The 18224-nt window shown below is 46.3% G+C and overlaps 5 protein-coding genes across 5 annotated transcripts; 2 read left to right on the top strand and 3 right to left on the bottom strand.

Annotated features, from left to right (window-relative positions):
- Window positions 1-1582: 1582 nt before the first annotated feature.
- On the bottom strand, window positions 1583-3250 carry N7511_000778 (fungal specific transcription factor domain-containing protein; the record flags this gene model as incomplete). The annotated part of the gene is made up of 3 exons (XM_057123203.1): window positions 3087-3250; window positions 2053-2985; window positions 1583-2000 (listed from the first exon to the last, which is right to left on the bottom strand). Exons 2-3 carry the CDS (start codon window positions 2814-2816, stop codon window positions 1583-1585), a joined length of 1182 nt encoding a protein of 393 aa, XP_056988936.1. The 5' UTR covers window positions 2817-2985; window positions 3087-3250.
- Window positions 3251-4584: 1334 nt separating this feature from the next.
- On the bottom strand, window positions 4585-5936 carry N7511_000777 (uncharacterized protein; the record flags this gene model as incomplete). Its single annotated transcript, XM_057123202.1, has 4 exons — window positions 4585-5227; window positions 5289-5560; window positions 5621-5721; window positions 5774-5936. 4 exons carry the CDS (start codon window positions 5934-5936, stop codon window positions 4585-4587), a joined length of 1179 nt encoding a protein of 392 aa, XP_056988935.1.
- A 1105-nt stretch (window positions 5937-7041) lies between these two features.
- On the top strand, window positions 7042-9230 carry N7511_000776 (amidase signature enzyme; the record flags this gene model as incomplete). Its single annotated transcript, XM_057123201.1, has 6 exons — window positions 7042-7146; window positions 7209-7353; window positions 7419-7975; window positions 8031-8142; window positions 8211-8584; window positions 8673-9230. The coding sequence occupies 6 exons, from the start codon at window positions 7042-7044 to the stop codon at window positions 9228-9230; spliced, it is 1851 nt and encodes a 616-aa protein (XP_056988934.1).
- A 373-nt stretch (window positions 9231-9603) lies between these two features.
- N7511_000775 (Vanillyl-alcohol oxidase C-terminal subdomain 2) lies at window positions 9604-11803 on the bottom strand (the record flags this gene model as incomplete). The annotated part of the gene is made up of 7 exons (XM_057123200.1): window positions 9604-9744; window positions 9820-9995; window positions 10060-10577; window positions 10628-10745; window positions 10882-11166; window positions 11224-11416; window positions 11471-11803. The coding sequence occupies 7 exons, from the start codon at window positions 11801-11803 to the stop codon at window positions 9604-9606; spliced, it is 1764 nt and encodes a 587-aa protein (XP_056988933.1).
- A 617-nt stretch (window positions 11804-12420) lies between these two features.
- On the top strand, window positions 12421-14220 carry N7511_000774 (uncharacterized protein; the record flags this gene model as incomplete). Its single annotated transcript, XM_057123199.1, has 3 exons — window positions 12421-12695; window positions 12754-13904; window positions 13970-14220. The coding sequence occupies 3 exons, from the start codon at window positions 12421-12423 to the stop codon at window positions 14218-14220; spliced, it is 1677 nt and encodes a 558-aa protein (XP_056988932.1).
- Window positions 14221-18224: the final 4004 nt, after the last annotated feature.

Raw genomic sequence — 18224 nt, 5'->3', positions numbered from 1 at the left:
GCCTATTCCGTAGTATAACCACCAACAGGTAGAGACTGAGAATATTCATTTCTACAGAAAGGCAAGCCCCTTTTCTATAAGAGATTGAAGGAAGGGATTCCAAATCCCGGGAATTCTGCCGACGAGAAGCAACACCCGTCTCGCCATGCTGGGGTCATCTCCACGTTCTACCCAACTGGGGCGTGGGGAAATATCCACAAAGTGCGCCATTGCTTCGTTGGCCCCTCTCTCAGTGCTCCCCTTGATCTGGCAACCGGGAAACATCCGGGATTGATTGTGGCTGGCACTGTCAGTATAGTAGTAGCTGCGTAGGTGGACAGCGGGTCGTCTTCTCAAAACCTCTACAAGCACAGACGAAACATTTAGACGCAAGCCGTCTGTGCTTTACTATTTTCATGACAGCACATTGGCTTCATCAATGAGATGAGGGTAAAATTTGCGTGTGCCGGCGCCCGTTGCCTTTCAATCGTACGGTCTGATGGAAATTAACAGGCTGTATTCGACTCGCCACTATCAACTGCCCCCCTGGATCTATTCCCCAGACTTGAATCATATACCCCGCGCAGGGAAGATTCCAGATTACTATAGGCTAATTTTAATTGCGGGGACTCATAGATCTGGGCATAGGCGTTGCGGGCACTCGGTACTTGTTAGTAGTCGGGATCACACAACTCACAACTCGGGAACTACCCGCATATTCGGAAGGGAGTTCAGGATCTTTTTAGGGGGCGATTACTGATGTTGGCATATCAAAATAGGGTCCACAGAACGAAGTTTTTATTTCTTAGAACAGATTCGGTAGCAGAAGCCCTTCGTCTAATTCTTGTAGAAATTGAGCAGGAAACATAATGTCACCCAGTTCCGCATCCCAATTCTTGAAAAATGGACTCAGTGTATTAGGCTCCACATGGTCAGCATGCATTACGTTGGCTTGTATTCCATCCGCCTGGTCATGGCTTAATACATCGAGAGGCGTTTGGCTGTCTCGGGTTCGGTCGGGCCCTATTTTTATTGATCAAAAATGACCAACCATATTGAGGGAAAGAGCAGGCTGGAAAACCTGGACAAGAAAGAATCTTACCTTTATTCATTTCTGACCGATAGGTTGAGCGGATATTATGTAAAGCAAGAGAGTAGTCTCTAGCGGATGGATGTACAGAGACCATTCGGTTCAATGTCTCAAGGCATTCGTTCCAAGAATATTCTTGTTGATCTGCTGTGATACCCTCGAGACTTGCTCCGCTTGACTCGGCAAGAAGAAGGACTACGCCAGCACTTATTAAATCTAGACTAGCGATAAGCAAAAGGTATCAAACATTAGACAACAGATAATTCTAGGAAACACTCACAAAATACCCCGTACCACCATGCACCAGTTGCGTCTTCTGTCGTTGCTTCCGATAATGAATGAACGAGGTCACATGCAGCTCGCACACATTTTAAAGCCGCATTTTGTTGGTACATGATTAACCAAGAGTCAGGCTGTGTCTGATTAAATTCAGAGCTAACACCTGAGCAATATGCACTAAATGCTGGGCGGTACAATAGCAACTTCAAATGAAGGTATCTAGGAAAAGGGCCATCAGTGAGATGATGATTCTGAATACTCTGCAAGCTTACCTAGCGTGTAGAACATTTGATTGGCGACGGAAGGTGTGGTCGGCGTTTTGAGGACTTGACGAGCCCCACGCGAAGATGGGGGAAGTGAAGCTGTGAACTCTTCCAGTAATCTGTCCAGGTCCATGATGGCCTTGAAGCCTTCGGGGGCCGATGACGACTCTTCTGCTGGACCTTCGTCCTCACTGCGGTAGACCTTTAACAAGATCTTCCAAAGAATTCCTATCAGTCTCATATTCTGGTGTAGAAACTGATTACTCGATATAGTCCCTTCGGGCTGCTGAGCCTCAGCGGCAAGATATTTGTCGTCGACCGGTGAGGGTAGTGGTGTGTGCGAAGAGTTCGGTGTCATGGGTGGACGACCCATTGTCATGCTGGAAATTCTGTGAAACGAATCAGTCAATGCAAGTCTCCGAAAGTGGAAGCATTCCATACATATCCATTTGGACACATGCGCACCATGCTCGCCAGCGGATTTCCTTTTCCAAAACAGTCAAATTGTTGAATTGGCTACGGTTCTGTAGACCGAGCCCGACAGCCATTCGATGTGCCATTCCTATTACATTCCAGCATCTCTTCGGGTATGGCGTGCATTGCAAATATATTGCGATCAGCAATAGCGCCTGGACATGGGCCAAGCTTCCACTGTCGAGAATATCAATGTTCATCGAGCTTTTCATTCGTTCGTAAAACATCATGGAAGAGTTTCGTTTTTGGCAAGGATCCATGTTGGAAAATTCACAAGCGATAGCAAACATAGCGTTCAAAGCGCAATGGAATAATCGAGATGGACAGTTGTGACTGCCGAGACCCACATCCGGAAGAACTGCGTCTGCATCATCGGATTGATTCGTCCATATATTCTCGTATGAAGCCATAAACGTGTCCTTGTGCACCCAGGGGTAGAATATATGATTATTGGCGAAATATACTTCTAAAAGCCAGTCTGCCAATCTCCTGGGTGGAAGCGAAAAGTCGTCCGATAGCAATACCGCCATATTTGTCGAAGAAGTGTTGGCGCCAGCCGAATTGGTTGATGAGGCTAGAAGACTTGGTATAGCAGGTCCAGCCTGAGATTCGACTGATTGGCGGCCAGGTGACTTTTGAGCGTATTGGTTAACCAAGGACACTAAAGATGACCGCCCATAGTACTGATCGTAACCCGCTTCTTCGGGCGTACTTGGTAAAGCTGCGCCCATAGCACCGAGAGATATGGGAAGTGTGTTACCAACTGGGGATGAGCGTTGTACTCCAAACCCTTGGCTTGGAAGGATGCTCCCAGTCTGGGGGCGGGGCGGCGATTCGAGTGGTTCGTGAGGGGCTCCTTCTTGCAGATCTGCAACATGGGCACGTAACGAATGGATATACCTAATACAAGTTAGATTTGGACAATCACTCAGGGCCCGGGATATGCAATTCAAGGGCACCAACGCTCTTTCTGTCTGATATTTGGCCGTTTCTGCAATCACTAAATACTCGCAAGGCTGATCTGTAGCTCCGCGTCTCTGGCACGCACCACAAACTGGCCTCGCTCCGTCACACCGTACCTTGCGCTCTCGGCAATGTTGACATGCCAGTGCGACACGCCTTCGTTTCGAGGATGGTTCTTGAGTAAGACTGGGCTGTGGATGTGCCTAGATAGCCAATCGGAATAGGGTCAGTACATGAGCTCAAACGCAAAAAGCAAATTCAATCGGCCTTAGGCAGGGATCCGAGTACATTTTCTTCCGATACGTTTGCCATGGTCTTCTGGAAATATCCGGACAATAATTGCAGCCGGTGGAGTGGAAGGTGGGTAGCAGAGTACCTCTTACACCCGGGAATGTCCCGTTATTTCAAAGGGTGGCGGTTGGCCTCGGGAATTACCCGACGCAAGCTCGAACCAAGAAGGCAACTTAGGTGGATATTTAAGGTTGTGGGATCGGGGTCGGGATCTGATTCGGTAGCCGTTCGGATAATACCCGGTTGGCATCCATTGCATGGCACCGCAACAAATCCCGGCCATTAAAGTAGCGGGGAGTAGAGGGCTGATAGGGGAAGTATGCCGCTTCATATCTCTATCTCCACCAAGCCTACCGGCCCCGAAAGGAAGATCATGGTGTACCGTTTGTCATTCTGGCAAGATACCCCCGAGCCGCAAAGGCCCTCGATGCATATTTCACCGAAAATCAACGGCCACTGGGACCATTGCATGGTCTGTCGGCCTCAAAATTTAGTTTCATTTCAAGAGAGTAGAGACTACCATGGGCCATTTTAGCTGGATTGGAGCCTCTGAGGGGATTCGGAATGATCCCCGCGCGCGGGTTTGCGAGTATATCAGCCAGGCTCTAAAAAGCCATCAATGACAATCCGACCCTGCTCTTGTCCCTCAAAAGCAGAAAGCGAATGGGAGGGGAAGTTGATTCCCGAAATGCATGTGTGCTTGTACGGTCTCATATTTTTCTCTCTTTTCTTTTTTGTTTTCTGTTTCCGTCATATATTGTGTCAAAACTTGAAGTATTAGTGCCATGCTATATACCAAAATATCAACTTGAAGTAATACAAATGAACTAAGGATTATACTTCAATTTTGTTCTTTCAAGTCAATAAATCGTGCTGGTCGAAAAGTTAGAATGTGTAACCCTTCGCTCGATCAATCTGATATCAGACGTTCTATGAGACACAGGAAAGAGAGTTGCCCACAGTAAAACAACCTCTACTGATAAGCACTGTTGACTAAATCATACAGCGACAATAAACTAGCTATAGTAGGCATCCAAGGATCTTTCTCTCCAGGTCAATATACTAGTAAAATTCAAAGCCGAATCGTGATAAGCCAAGTCACCAAGACAGCAAACATCAATAATACAACATCCCGTCGACCTCCGAGTCCTCGTCTACCCTCATACCAAGCTATTTCGTATACTAGACTCTATAGTGCAAAGTGAAAATTGTATTCCCTCCGACTCACCATAGCAAAAGAGCGCACTAGTATGCGAAGCGAAAGTCGGGATGGTCGTCCCCTAGGTTTTGAACCTCATCAGAGCCTAATGTAAATCTCTCATCACGGCCTCCCTGGTCTCTAACTTTATTCTCTCTGAATAAAATCAAAAATAGTACGGCAGACGCGATGACGCATAGCCAAATCAAACTCAAACTTGTACCGTAACCCGCAGCATAAAATGGTGCCTCGGAAGACAAGAAAACATTGCTAGCAACCAAGCCACCGCAGTTTCCGAATCCAATTTGCATAGCTGATGCAACGGCTTGCTTGTAATGTCCGCTCATATTGTTACTCAACCATCCGATGAGAAGAGGCTGAGCAATATAGCCACCACTTGTTATAGCGAAGAGAGCAAAATATCTCACACCAACAGGAACTGATCGCTGTGCAAGTAAAATAGCATAGCCCAACGTCGCTATACTGCAACCCCCTAGGACAAAGCCAAATCGATGTCTCGTCTTGTCACTGATTAGGGCAATACAGAGCGTCATTATTGCCGCCACGATATAGATTGGTATACTCATCACTTGTGCCATTAAGGATGTCCAACCCATGTCGCGAATAATAGTTGGCATGAAAAATGAAGCTGCATACCCCGTGTTTAATGCACCCAAGTACATAATTATGCTGTTCGTCGTAAATTAGACATAAATAGATCCTCCTTCATAGCAAGCTTCAGATAACATACCCAAGATATATTTTTTTATCACTCAATATTCTGCGCATTGCGGTCCGATCGAGTCGGTCCATGCGATAGACTTGCACATCGGACTGTAGTCGCGCAAGAAGAATGCTGCGCTCTCTTTCATTCAGAAAGCGAGCCGTCTCAGGCCAATCAGCAATCAGAAACTTTGCTATTGCAGCAACAACTGCAGTCACGATTCCTTCGAGAATGAATATCCATCTCCAGGAGGAGTAGCCACAGACCCCCTCCATAAAGGATAATCCGTAGGCCAATAGCTAGATTGATGATTGATTAATCAGCTTCAGGTTGTTCCGTATGGGTAGAGTAATTCTCACCCCACTTATGGCCCCTGCTAGAATGCTGGCACTGAAGAAAAGTGTCAATCGCCACTGAAGTTCAAACCGCTTATAGTACAGTGAAATCAAGTAGACGCTGCCTATCATCTTGTCAGTAACCGAGCCTTGGATTTTAGTAGTACATACACCTACCGGGCAGGAATCCAGCTTCAAATATTCCAATCAAGAATCGGCAGGCCATTAGGGCAGACCAACTATTCACGAATCCTTGGCCAACAGTCACACATCCTGAAAAGGTCAACATTATCAACTTTACCAAATATAGCGGGATGGAGGACTTACCCCACGCCACCATGATTCCACTAATCCACGTGGATGGGGCCAGCTTTTTCATTATTAAATTGCACGGAACCTCGCAAAGGATATAGGGAATAAAAAAAATAAAAAAGGGCAGAGTTGTACTGTCCACCTTTCATGTCAAGATCTCTCTCCAGTCCCTGTAACCGTGCATTGCCGATATTGATGCGGTCAAGGAAGGCAAGGAGATATAGAAGCATCAGAATTGGCACAACGCGTAGGTCACATTTCCTGACGACCTTGAGCTCTTCAGCAGCCTCATAGCTGTTTAGAATACTCTCGACTCCTATATCGTCATGATGAGAATGTTCAAGCTCCAACTTATTCTGCAATTTCATATCTGAATCCATGATGATAGCTTCAGATGTACATAGGATAACGTTCGTAAAGATAAATGAGAGGCAATTAGGCAGAAGGGCAGCTACTTGTATTTAAATCATCCGGATCATTGAACATGAATGACTTGAATTTGAAATGCTCGTAAAACTGGATTTGATTGGCTTCGTTTGGATGATACCCCAGAATCCTAGCCCCGGACTTGGCTTTCGTACTCCGCGATTAGGATGCGGGGTAGAACTGACGAAGTCCTGCTCCTATTTAGACTTTGACAATTGCCGCGAATGAATTCCCTGGCCTATGTCGGCAAAAGGTTCGGGATAATGGCCACCGGGAAATACCCGTGACTGGAATCTCACCAGGTCGGACTCTTGGCAGGCAGCCTAAACTTATGTCTTTAACTTCCAGATTGGGCAAAAGCCATTGATCATTTATTAAGAAGTGGATTCGATCCACACCTAACTTGGCATTGTGCCAATAATTGACTTTTATAAAAAAGTTTCTTCATAAGATAACAGGCATTTTGGCCATCGGGAACTACCCGACCCAGAATCTCAGAGGCCGACTCAGACATGAAAGCTTCTTCTGAGATACCACATGAGGCTTGACTAATACGCATCAGACAAACTGGCACTTCTGCTATAGAACTTTTACGAATTAGATGCGACTGAAGCCCCTGGCACGAGGCTGACAGCCCTAAGATAAGGGCCAAATATACAAAACCCCATTCTGTGACCTGGTCTCTCTCTCTGCATCTCACCGGCAACATGCGTGTCAGCACTCTTGTTTCATCAGTACTTGCAACCTGCACCTTTGCCTCAAATGTGATCAAGGTTGATGACGTGCAGTATTATGTTCCCTCTAAGGTTGAGGTATTGAATCCAATTCGGCATTCCAAATTTACCGTACAGTGCTAATGTGGAATGGTGTCTAGTTGATGTATAATTTTAACGCCATTGAGCCATTTCCGATCACAGTGGTAACTTTACTTGATCAATGCAACATTTCTGCTTGGCTTAACAACACTATCTCTGACTTTCTGCTTCGAGATGATGTTTATATTCGGGAATTTTCCACAGGTATACCTCCAATCTCTTTAAGTATTGATCGGACAAACTCGAAACATTACTAACCATCTCCGCAGCGTTTTACTTGCAAGGTATCAAGAGTGCTTACTTCGATGTCAATGCTGAATCTCTACTTGAGGCCTTTGGAACTAACAACATCTTTTGGGCCTCTCCCCAAAACGGTTCTATACTTCCTGATGGTCCGTATTTTGCCACAGTCTCTGGGCTGCACCAAGCCTGGCGACTTTACGACGACCATACAAACTCTTTCGTATTACCGACTATACCGTTTGTTAATGACAGAGATACATATGAGGTGCTCCCTGTCAAAGATACGAACCCACTTGGCTCCATGTCTATCGCGGTGCCATCTAGACTTTACTATAAGCCTACGCCTGAACAGCCTCTTGCTGGCTACCGTGTCGCTGTGAAGGATCAGTACGCCATAAAGGGGCTCATCACAACCTTTGGAAGTCGGTCATACGCAAAGATGTATCCCCCTTCTAATGTCACTTCCCAAGTTATTCAGAATCTTATCGACTTGGGGGCCATAATCGTGGGCAAAACAAAGTTATCACTTTTCGCCAGCCCACTGTTCACCGTCGCGCAGTGGCCCGATTACTCTTTGCCATTCGTATGTCTCCCCTCTAAACCCCAATATTTCCGACCACTATCGCTTACTGAAAGAGAATCCCCGTGGCGACTCCCACCTCATTCCCGGGGCCTCTTCTGCTGGCTCGGGTGCTGCCATAGCTGCGTACGATTGGCTTGACTATAGTATTGGAGAGGATACAGGAGGTTGTGAGTCGAGCTAGTATTTCTCTCCCTCTCTTAGGTTTAAACTCACGATATCAATTATTTCTGACTAGCCATGCGCTTCCCTGCTGCTATGAACGGTGTCTACGGGATCCGTTCCACCAAGAATAGCACCAATAATACTGCCACACAATTTGGACCTTTTGATGTCGCCGGCCATTTTGCTCGTGATGTCGACGCTTTCAATCATCTCGGTGGTGTTATGTACTCCGATCCCGGGATCAAGAACTACACCAGGTTCCCCAAGAGGATCCTCTTCCCTCAGGAGTACTGGGAAAACATCAATCCCGACTACGCCACAGCTTGCAACGACTACGTCAAGGAATTGGAACATTTTCTTGGAGTAAAACGTACTGTTATTGACACAAATTCTCTTTGGCAACGTCACTCAAAGCAAAACATCAGCTTGGCTGGTTATTTTGCGAACGTAAGTCTGCAGAGTCCGATCATATCATTGCCAGGATTTGACATCGATGTACTGTCCCTTATCAAATATCTAACTCAGTTGCACTCAGGTCATTCCCTATGTCTCAGGAACCAATGATTTTATGGTTAATTTCAGGAAGGACTACTTCGAACAATTCGAAAGCTTCCCGTACGTGGCAGTGGACAAGCCGAGCAGCTCCTCTTTGAAACCCCAGAACGCCACATTGGGGCAGATGGGTCTCTCCCTGCAGGCCGAGTTCCAAAAGTTCTACCGGACGTCTGTCTTGGTGCCAGACAAGGAAACATGCTCCGAGGCCATCGTAGTGTTTCCCTTCAATGGCAATGGTGGCGTTCCATGGTATCGGGATACGAACATCTCCTATTCCCAGGACGGCTACGCTCCGGCATTACCTGGTTATATCAGCTGGAATTTGCTCTCGGTCATGAATGAAAGCCCTGAGGTGACTGTTCCTGTTGGGGCTATCAGATACCAGAGCAAGATTTCCCTGGTGGAAGAAGAGTATCCGGCTGCATTGGAGATTCAAGGTGCTAGTGGCTGTGATAAGATGCTTTTGAACCTGATCCGCGAAGTTACCTACGCCCAGGGACTACCGAAAGCTGTCAAAACAGGAAGCAAGATGTATTAGCTCTTTTTCGGGAAATTGGCGACGGTCTCACTTTTCAAGTTAACAGAATGAGAAGTCTTAATGTTGATTAATACTGGACCCACTAGACTATAATCTTGCTAAAAGAAGAAGCGGCTAAAGAAATACCTACATCAATATTGGAGAAGAAGTTTTTCCTACTGAAATATTCTGAGGCAATATTCTACCGTTCAAAGTTATTGGGAATGACTGCCATGATGCATGGCCCATAGTGTCATCCGTGAATGAGTATCTTCAATAGCTCCGTCTAAAAGTATGGATTTTAAATTATGGATTTATCCAGAAAATTTGTAAAACTAGGAGCTAATTCTGCAAATCAACTAACATGAATGAACTTTTCTGATACTAATTAACATCAAGGATCAAACACCTTTCCAGGGTTCATCAGCCAATAGGGATCTAGTGATTGCTTGATCGCCCTCATCACAGAAAGGGATTCTTCTCCTACTTCCCGCACCATAAACTCCTTCTTTCCAAGTCCAATGCCATGTTCACCCTATAAAGATACGGAAGTTAGTAAATTTCCGCAGCATTAAGGGAGAAATAATAGATATCCGATTAGAAGACTGACCGTGCAGGTACCCTCCATTTCGATAGCTCGGTGAACCATGTCGTGAACACACTTGGACACCGACTCATATTCCTTTTTGCCATCGTATAGAATTGTTTCATGGAAGTTACCATCCCCGATATGTCCAAGCATACTGCCGAAAAGTCCTAGCTTGTCGAGGTCTTTCTTTGAAACCTCTAATTCCGGCGTTAGCTGCTGCCCAAAGCCGGTCGCGAATGCAATAAGCGAATTATAGCTTACCAACAAGATCAGAAACTTTGGATAATGGAACCGCGACGTCTGTAGACCAAACCTCATGACCGGACTCTCTGAGACAGAGCATACTCCACAGTGCTTGCTTGCGAGCGAACCAAAGAACTTCTTGCTTTGACATATCCTTTTCGACCTCCAATTTGGACCCGTGATTTGCATGCACAATTTGAGTCACGCCATCGATGTTGTCCTGTACGCCTACCTTGGTGCCGCTAAATTTGAAAAATAGCGTGGGTTTCGCTTTCCACACTCTCCCGGTATCGCCCATTCGATTGATAACATCCATTTGCACGTCATCCAGAAGTTCGACGGCCCCGACGGGGATTCCCTCACGCACAACCTGAATAGCAGCATTCGTCGCATCTCTCATGGTTGGAAATGATGTGACGGCAACTCCGGTCTCTTCTGGAATTCGTGCTAGCTTCAAGGTTGCCTCTGTCACGAATCCTAAGGTTCCCTCGGCACCGGTAAAGAGGCCATTCAGATTATAGCCCGCTGATGACTTACTGCAATTTAATCAGCATTCCATACAAATTTCAATGCGAATGAGCCATACCGGGGCCTCTGTCGTGTTTTAAGGATACGGCCATCCGGTAAAACAACAGTCAAATTGATTACCCAGTCCTTCATGGTACCGTAACGCACAGCGTTTGTGCCACTTGCATGGATGTTAGCTGAGAAGACAGGCCAGAAGCTTGAATATAGGAAACCAGATAAACCTACCTGCAGTTTGTGGCGATCATCCCACCGATTTTTGCCTGTAGGGATAAAGTGAGCAAAAGATTTTATGCTCCTGGCTGCTTGAACAACTTTTGAAGAGGTGGCTCACAGGAGGGCCCGGGTCAATCGGGAAAAACAGCCCGCTTTCTTTGATTTTGTCATTCATATCCATCCACGACACTGAGGGTTGGACAACAATATCCATGCTGTTAAACGTGAGCGGTTCTGTATAGGCTTTGCTCAATGGTGGGATGGGGAAGGCATACTCTTCAGGGTGAAACTCGACGATATCGCACATGTTCATAAAATCAACACTAATTCCACCATGAGCCGCCGAGAAATGGCCTTCCACACTCGATCCGCCAGAATAAGGAACTGGAATTACCGTTATAATGGGGCTCTTCAATAATCAGGGGTTGGGGGCGTATTCACTCATTGGAACTTTGTACTTGGAACAGATTCTCGCAATCATGGCGACTTGCGCGGTGCTATTAGGAAAGGCAACTGCTGTAGGGAGCTGGTCGATGTTGATCGAGGACCACTCAGAAAATCCGTGTTGTCTCAGATCATCATCATCGGTGCTGATGCCTTCTTCTCCGAGTTCTTTTCGGATTTCCAAAAGTGCCTAAGAGCAGGATCAGTACAAGGTCAGCCTGTCAACAGTATCCCATCCACTTACCTTGCCTAGATCTTCCTTTGACGCATATACATAGCTCGGCTTCTTCTGCTCATTGATTCGATACTGCTCGTGCTCCGCGTCTGCGATGGGCACTTGCCCACGAAGGTTGAAAAGCAAAAGCCCGGTGATGAGTGATCCTCCTGCGGCTGCCAGCATGGATCTTGTCCATGATTTGTCGCCTGAAAAACTTGGACCAGGTTTTGCATCTTTTCCTGTAGAAAATTGACTTCTTCCAAGTGGAGAAGTCCAAAATACCCTTTGCCGGAACGTATGTGATCCTGGCCGGGCTGGGAAACGATATCGAGCTGGGACACATTGTAACAGTCGCAACATCTTGAAGACTCAAAATTTGATATCGAATGCGTTCGTTCAATGGATAGGCTCATGAAGTACTATTTAATTGAATTGTAGGTAGCCTTTAGGCCCATGTGGATATGACTACTATTAGTAGTAGTAACTGGTAGTTAGCTCTGTGCATTCGGGTATGTTCCGAGTTTACTGTCAGTATGCATTGCCCAATTTTGTGAATGGAGTATAGCCGATTAACCGGCCCCCGTGGCATTTACCGTTGTCTGACAAAACTGGCAGTTACACTGGTATGTCAGTCAACGACATTGTGAGATTTTACGTCATTGAGTTGACTTTGCGGCAGTCGCTTGCCGCTCATCACGCTCGGGAATTACCCGAGTGGAGCATCGACTTTGCTACACTGCCAGATATAAAGATAATCACGGGTAAACCCAGGGATAGGACTGAGGCAACCTGGGTAAAAAGAATTTCGATAAGTTTGACTATCAAAAAATGTAAGTTAAGAGTTTCCCCTCAAATGAACGAGAATCTTTGCTGAGTATGGATAAAGGTACACAGCGTCATATGCCTTTTTTGAGGCATTATGGGAGTTTGGGGTGCGCAACTGCTTCGTAAATCTGGGATCGGATCATCCTAGTATCATGGAAGCTATGGCGAAAGGATACAAGGAGAAGCCAGACGCATTTCCCAAGATTTACACTTGCCCAAACGAGATGGTCGCTTTGTCCATGGCGGATGGATACGCCCGCGTGACCAACCAACCTCAATGTGTCATTATCCATGTCGATGTTGGCACATCTGGGCTGGGAGCTGCTATTCATAATGCTTCCACTGGACGGGCGCCTGTTCTGATCTTCGCCGGGTTGTCACCTTTCACACTAGAGGGCGAAATGCGAGGATCTCGAACCGAGTACATGTAAGTCTTCTCCAGGTACGAAGCAAATCAAAAATACCTCCAGCTAATATTTTTCCAGTCATTGGTTGCAAGATGTCCCGGACCAGAAGCAGATTGTTGCTCAGTACTGCCGCTACGTGGGAGAGATCAAAACGGGCAAAAACATCAAACAAATTGTCGGTCGAGCTTTGCAATTTGCCACAAGTGACCCCAAAGGACCAGTATACCTTATGGGCGCACGAGAGGTTATGGAAGAGGAAATCACGCCTTATCAAGTCCCCATCGTATCCTGGGGTCCTTGCGGACCAGCCGCACTCCCTGAGGTCGATGTTCGTTACGTTGCGGAGGCGCTCGTCAGTGCAGAAGAGCCGCTTCTTATCACAGGATATAGTGGTCGGAATCATGATGCTGTCAAAGCATTGACTGAATTAGCAAATACAGTCAAGGGCCTACGTGTCTTGGACACTGGCGCCTGTGATATGTGTTTTCCGGCTGACCATCCAGGTTGGCTCGGTATGCGGTATGGATCGGATCCAAGCATTGAAACGGCCGATCTAATCCTCGTGGTTGATTGCGATGTTCCCTGGATACCGACTCAGTGCCGTCCCAAGGAATCAGCACATATAATTCACATCGATATTGACCCATTGAAAAAGCTCATGCCGCTGTTTTACCTCCCTACCACGCGGCGGTATGCAGCAGATTCATTCACCGCACTCTCGCAAATTTTGACATACATCAACTCTGCATCTGACCTCCAAACCGCCCTTGGCTCACCCGCTTATGATGAAAAGTGGAACTCGCTTCAGGCTCAGCATCAGGAGCTGTTGTCCGAGCTTGATAAACGATGCGAGCTCGCCCCGGGTTCCTCCTCGCTGAACACGTCATATCTATGTCGAGTACTCAGGGCCCTTGTGCCTGGTGATACTATTTATGCAATTGAGGCCGTCACCAATTCGGTGCCTGTGGCCGATCAAATCCGGCCTACCAACCCCGGTCAATGGATCAATTGTGGTGGAGGTGGCTTGGGATGGAGTGGTGGTGGAGCCCTAGGAATCAAACTTGCCGTTGATGCTCTCAGCAGCGCGGACAAATCCTCATCCAAGACGAAGCCCATGGTGATTCAAATTGTGGGTGATGGGACATTCCTCTTTAGTGTTCCATCCAGTGTCTACTGGATCTCGCATCGGTACCAGATCCCAATTCTCACAGTCGTTCTCAACAACAAAGGTGAAGCTCCTCACCACAAGTAGATAACCAAAGTGAAAGTCTAGCTAACCACCATGTCTTCACAGGTTGGAATGCGCCTCGGCGGTCCATGCTCCTTGTTCATCCCGACGGTCTCGGCTCCAAGGTGAGCAATGGAGAACTGAACATATCTTTTGAGCCGAGCCCAGACTATTCCGGTATCGCGAGGGCTGCCAGTGATGGAAACATACATGCAGCCCGAGTCAGTGACCGAGGAAAATTACAATCGGTACTGAAGAAGGCTATCGGTATTGTTCAAAATGGGACTTCGGCGGTTATTGACGTACATGTTGTTTAAGTAGTCACTGATTGAGTCAAGGGCGGTTCTTCTTTAGCTGAACAAAAGGAGAAGATCATTCAATCGTGTCGTTTTCGCTGAATTGCTGGCCATCCTTGCACCTGTACTCATTACTAGAAGAGGAACACAGACGGTTCTACTTAAGGCGCGACTTGTATCACAAGCCAATCAGAGTCCATTCTTTCTACTGCTGGAATTGACTTTGGAAGATAAAACTCGGAAGATATCCTATCAGTATACGAGGGCAATAGCACAAAGGCCACGATATTCTGCGCGATCCGGTATTTAGTGAAATACATCTCAAGATTAGTCTGAGTGACCCCAATGGTCCACTCAGATACTAACGCGTAAGTAACCCTTCAAATCGAGACTTGGGTCTAGGTCTTCTTCCGGTTTTGTATTCGATCCCACTCAATACAACTGTGATCTTTGGTCAACAATCTCCGAGAACTGGAAACAAATTCCGTGACTGTCGGATTACCTACCACGTGCCCATATGCATGTAAGGGGTAGTTCCATGGTTGAATCCGTGATTTACTTTGCTAAAAGAGAGATATAAGACCCACACAAATTTGAACTCCCAGGAAGTGCCTCAGCAAGTGCATCATACACAATGGCATCCTGATATAGCGATAGACAGATAAATGCTATCGTATACAGGACGTGCGATATAGTCTTTAGGTATGATGGGAAGGTGCCTCTGAAACCGGTATTTAAGACCTACAAGTACAATCGTACATTCTCTATAAATTAGCCATTGTTACACTTACACGTTACACTCACTATTGGGTTTTTCTAGGAGCTGCAAGCTTATCATCGTTCTTCCTCGTATATGAACTTCCCAGTAAACCTTCTCTGGGAAGGGATATAACTATCTTGCAGGAATTCTCACCTGATCACTCCTCTTTTCTCTGTCTCTATAACGCACTGACCCTAGGTGCGCATGGTGATGTCATGCAAAAGCGACGTCACCCTCCTGCTCGCCTGGGCGACACCCACCGAACTATTGATCGAGCATACTGTACACTCGGCCACACAATCCACACAGCTAATCGTTCTTAATTTTTACCGGTAAATTTCGGGATATTTATTTCTGTTAAATCCACTGTTTTATTCTTGAGAGATTCCAAGGTTCACCCAAGGCTATATCAGTCGTCGGCAAAGATGCAACGTTTTAAGAGAAAGAAATAAAAATGCCGCAATACGAACCGAAATTGTAGTTACATTTGTCATAACTCTTTATTGTGTATGCTGTGTGTGGGGATAACGAGAAAGATTCAATAAGCAAGAAGTCTGTATTGGTAAGGATGAGTGAGCGAAGGTAGATATAGCGAGAGCGAGTAGAGATCACATAATTATCTGCCATAGGCATATCCAACATAAGCAAAATTTCAGGGCTTCGGCCTGAAAGGTAGAGAAAATCTGCCCGTAGCATGTTATTCTATGCTACATAAAACGCGGTCAATTTGCAGTACTAAAGAGATTAGCTATTTCATTTCATTTTGTCGAGAAGTTTGACTCACATCGAGCTTTCCCGAAAGTGCCTGGACCCCCTTCTCCCTGGTGAGGCGCACTAATCTCGGCGCATCATGGTGCATGTTCACATAGGTATGTCTGCTAGTCCACTCGCATCTCTTCGAGCCACCTCGGTTACCCACCCATCTGCTAGAGCCTTCTATGAAGACTGCCTGTATTGCGTAGATTTCGTTGTCCCCGGCAATAATGTTAAACCCCATGAGCTGCTTCCCCTGGATGTTTATCAAAGCGTATTGATCCGGTATACGGTATCCCAAAATCATGCTTGGCTCGCCAGAGTCCATTTCCAGCAGACCAATCCCAGTTATAGAAGTGTGATCTGATTCACGCAGAACATACACCACCAGGCTGCGGACTGATTTGTTCAACGAAATAGCTTGTACAGATGGAGTGTGTTTCATCCTGCACCTCGGGCATATATTCCGACCCCTGCTATCTCCTTGATCACGGAGTCTGTCGCACCTGATTTTCAAAGAGAGACCTTTCCAGGACAGCTCACGAATCAAGCTGTGATGAGATTCTATCTCTTCATCACTGGCCTTGGTCATCATATATCTCTCCCCGAGCCATCGATTATTATGCCATCGTCGGCGGAGCTCGAAGAGATGACCATCAGACACATCCAAATTCACGGAACATCTGTATAACCGTCTCCAATCTCTTCGCCTAGGGGCTCGATATTTTGGACTTTTATCATGTTGGGCCTTCGGCAAAAGAGAATTCAGGAAGCCGCGCTCTCCATAGGGAAAAAACCTTGTCATCCAGAATATTTGAACTTCAAAGACTTGTGCCATTGATCGGGATACTTGCCGTAACCTGAAAAACTCCGAAGTGGACAGGTTGCTCGCGACTATAGTTCTGATCTCCAAAGGAAGTAATCGAAAGCAGTCGGTCTCAGACAAGATATGATCTTGGCTGGCTCCTTTCTGTGTCGGTGGGAGCCTAGGACAATTCCTAGCTAGGAGGCCTTTAACAATAGGTCGTTTTAAAGGATAAGTGTGCATTGCGTCGTACTTCATACATGATGATTCGTCTTTAACCGTGTTAGTTTCAGATTATGAACCCTTTTCAGAAAGACAACCTGCTCACACAAGGCATTCCTGCCTGAAGGAACAATTTCCTTACAGACTTCAAAAAAACGATCCAGATCCAGATCCTCTTCCAATTGTCGACTCAGAACAATCCAGCAGCTCTCATGGAATATGTGAGCCTGGCTAGGTTCCATACAGGACACTTCGTACCAAGGGCCAAACTTTTCTCGAAGTGCTGCCCTTTCGGAAGATCCGAGATGGCCAAAATCGCGTTGCATACTGCTCCAATCAACATTGGTAAAGTGGACATCACTCAATCTTGCACCATCTGAGGTGCAATATACTATAGCACTTGCGTCAGTCACATTGGTGAAGTTAAAGTCAAATCGAATAGGTTTACTCACGCGCTCGATAATATTTAAGCCAGTCGCTATTGGCACCAGGGGCTTGAGATTCTGCACCAATAGCATGTCCGCAAGAGAGGCAAGTGTCGTCACTTTGTCCGCAATAGTTTAGATAGTAAGGGTTACCGGACGGCGCCACAGTAGCGGATGTTTGCACACTCATAGTGAGACGATAGCTAAAGACCAGAAATATCGGTTTGTAGATGAACGAAGCTGGTTCATATGCCCCAATTTCTACGAGGGGAAAACAGTATAAACGTCAAGTTTAGGCACTTTATGCTCTTGATAACTAATTCTCTTGTAATGGTCATAATGACATAGAGGCTAACCTCTGTTAACTTATTAGAAACGGTACTGACTAATTAAGGTCTCCTCCCAAAGGCTAGAGGACGCCGAACGGGGTACGTAATTGGAAAGATACAATGCGTAAGTAAAACCAAGACTACGGCAGTGTGCAGTCACCATCAGCCTAAAAGACCCTTGCCCTTATTTCTGTCTTCAATTGCTTGTCATTGCTGTATTTTTTAACGATAACGTGTCCGGTAAACGAGTGATCACAATGTTTTCTGACCGCGCGTAGCGCGATCAGCCTCCCTCTTTGGTACAATTTTGACTAATGTAGTGGGGAAATCACGACACTTGTATGATTACTGCCTCAGGCAGTGATATCCTCGAGGACGGGTTATGGGCAACCTACGACTGTAGAGAAGGATAGACAGTTACAACAATGCCACTCATTTCCTGATTCAAGATTTATGATCATTATGCTCCTTGATATAGCATCTGATTATCCCTGATAGGCATCATCTGTCTAGAGCTCACAGACCTGACTTGTTGTTCGGTTTTCTTGCCACCATTTGTCGACCCGTCTGTTTTGACCAGACTGCCATCGAGCATCTCCCATTTCAAATTGGCGTCCCCGGGAAGGCTCACGATCGTAAGGTGTCTGACAACTGGCAGAGCCTACAGCAGCAGGAAAGTGGCGATAGCATTTGACCCTGAGAAGCAAGCGTGGAAGAGAGACAGGTCACAT

This window comes from Penicillium nucicola, assembly GCF_028828085.1.
Source record: "Penicillium nucicola strain IBT 29836 chromosome Unknown utg000001l, whole genome shotgun sequence".
Taxonomy (NCBI): domain Eukaryota; kingdom Fungi; phylum Ascomycota; class Eurotiomycetes; order Eurotiales; family Aspergillaceae; genus Penicillium; species Penicillium nucicola.
The sequence above is the reverse complement of the archived record's forward strand: the minus strand, read 5'-3'. Positions and strand labels throughout refer to the sequence as shown.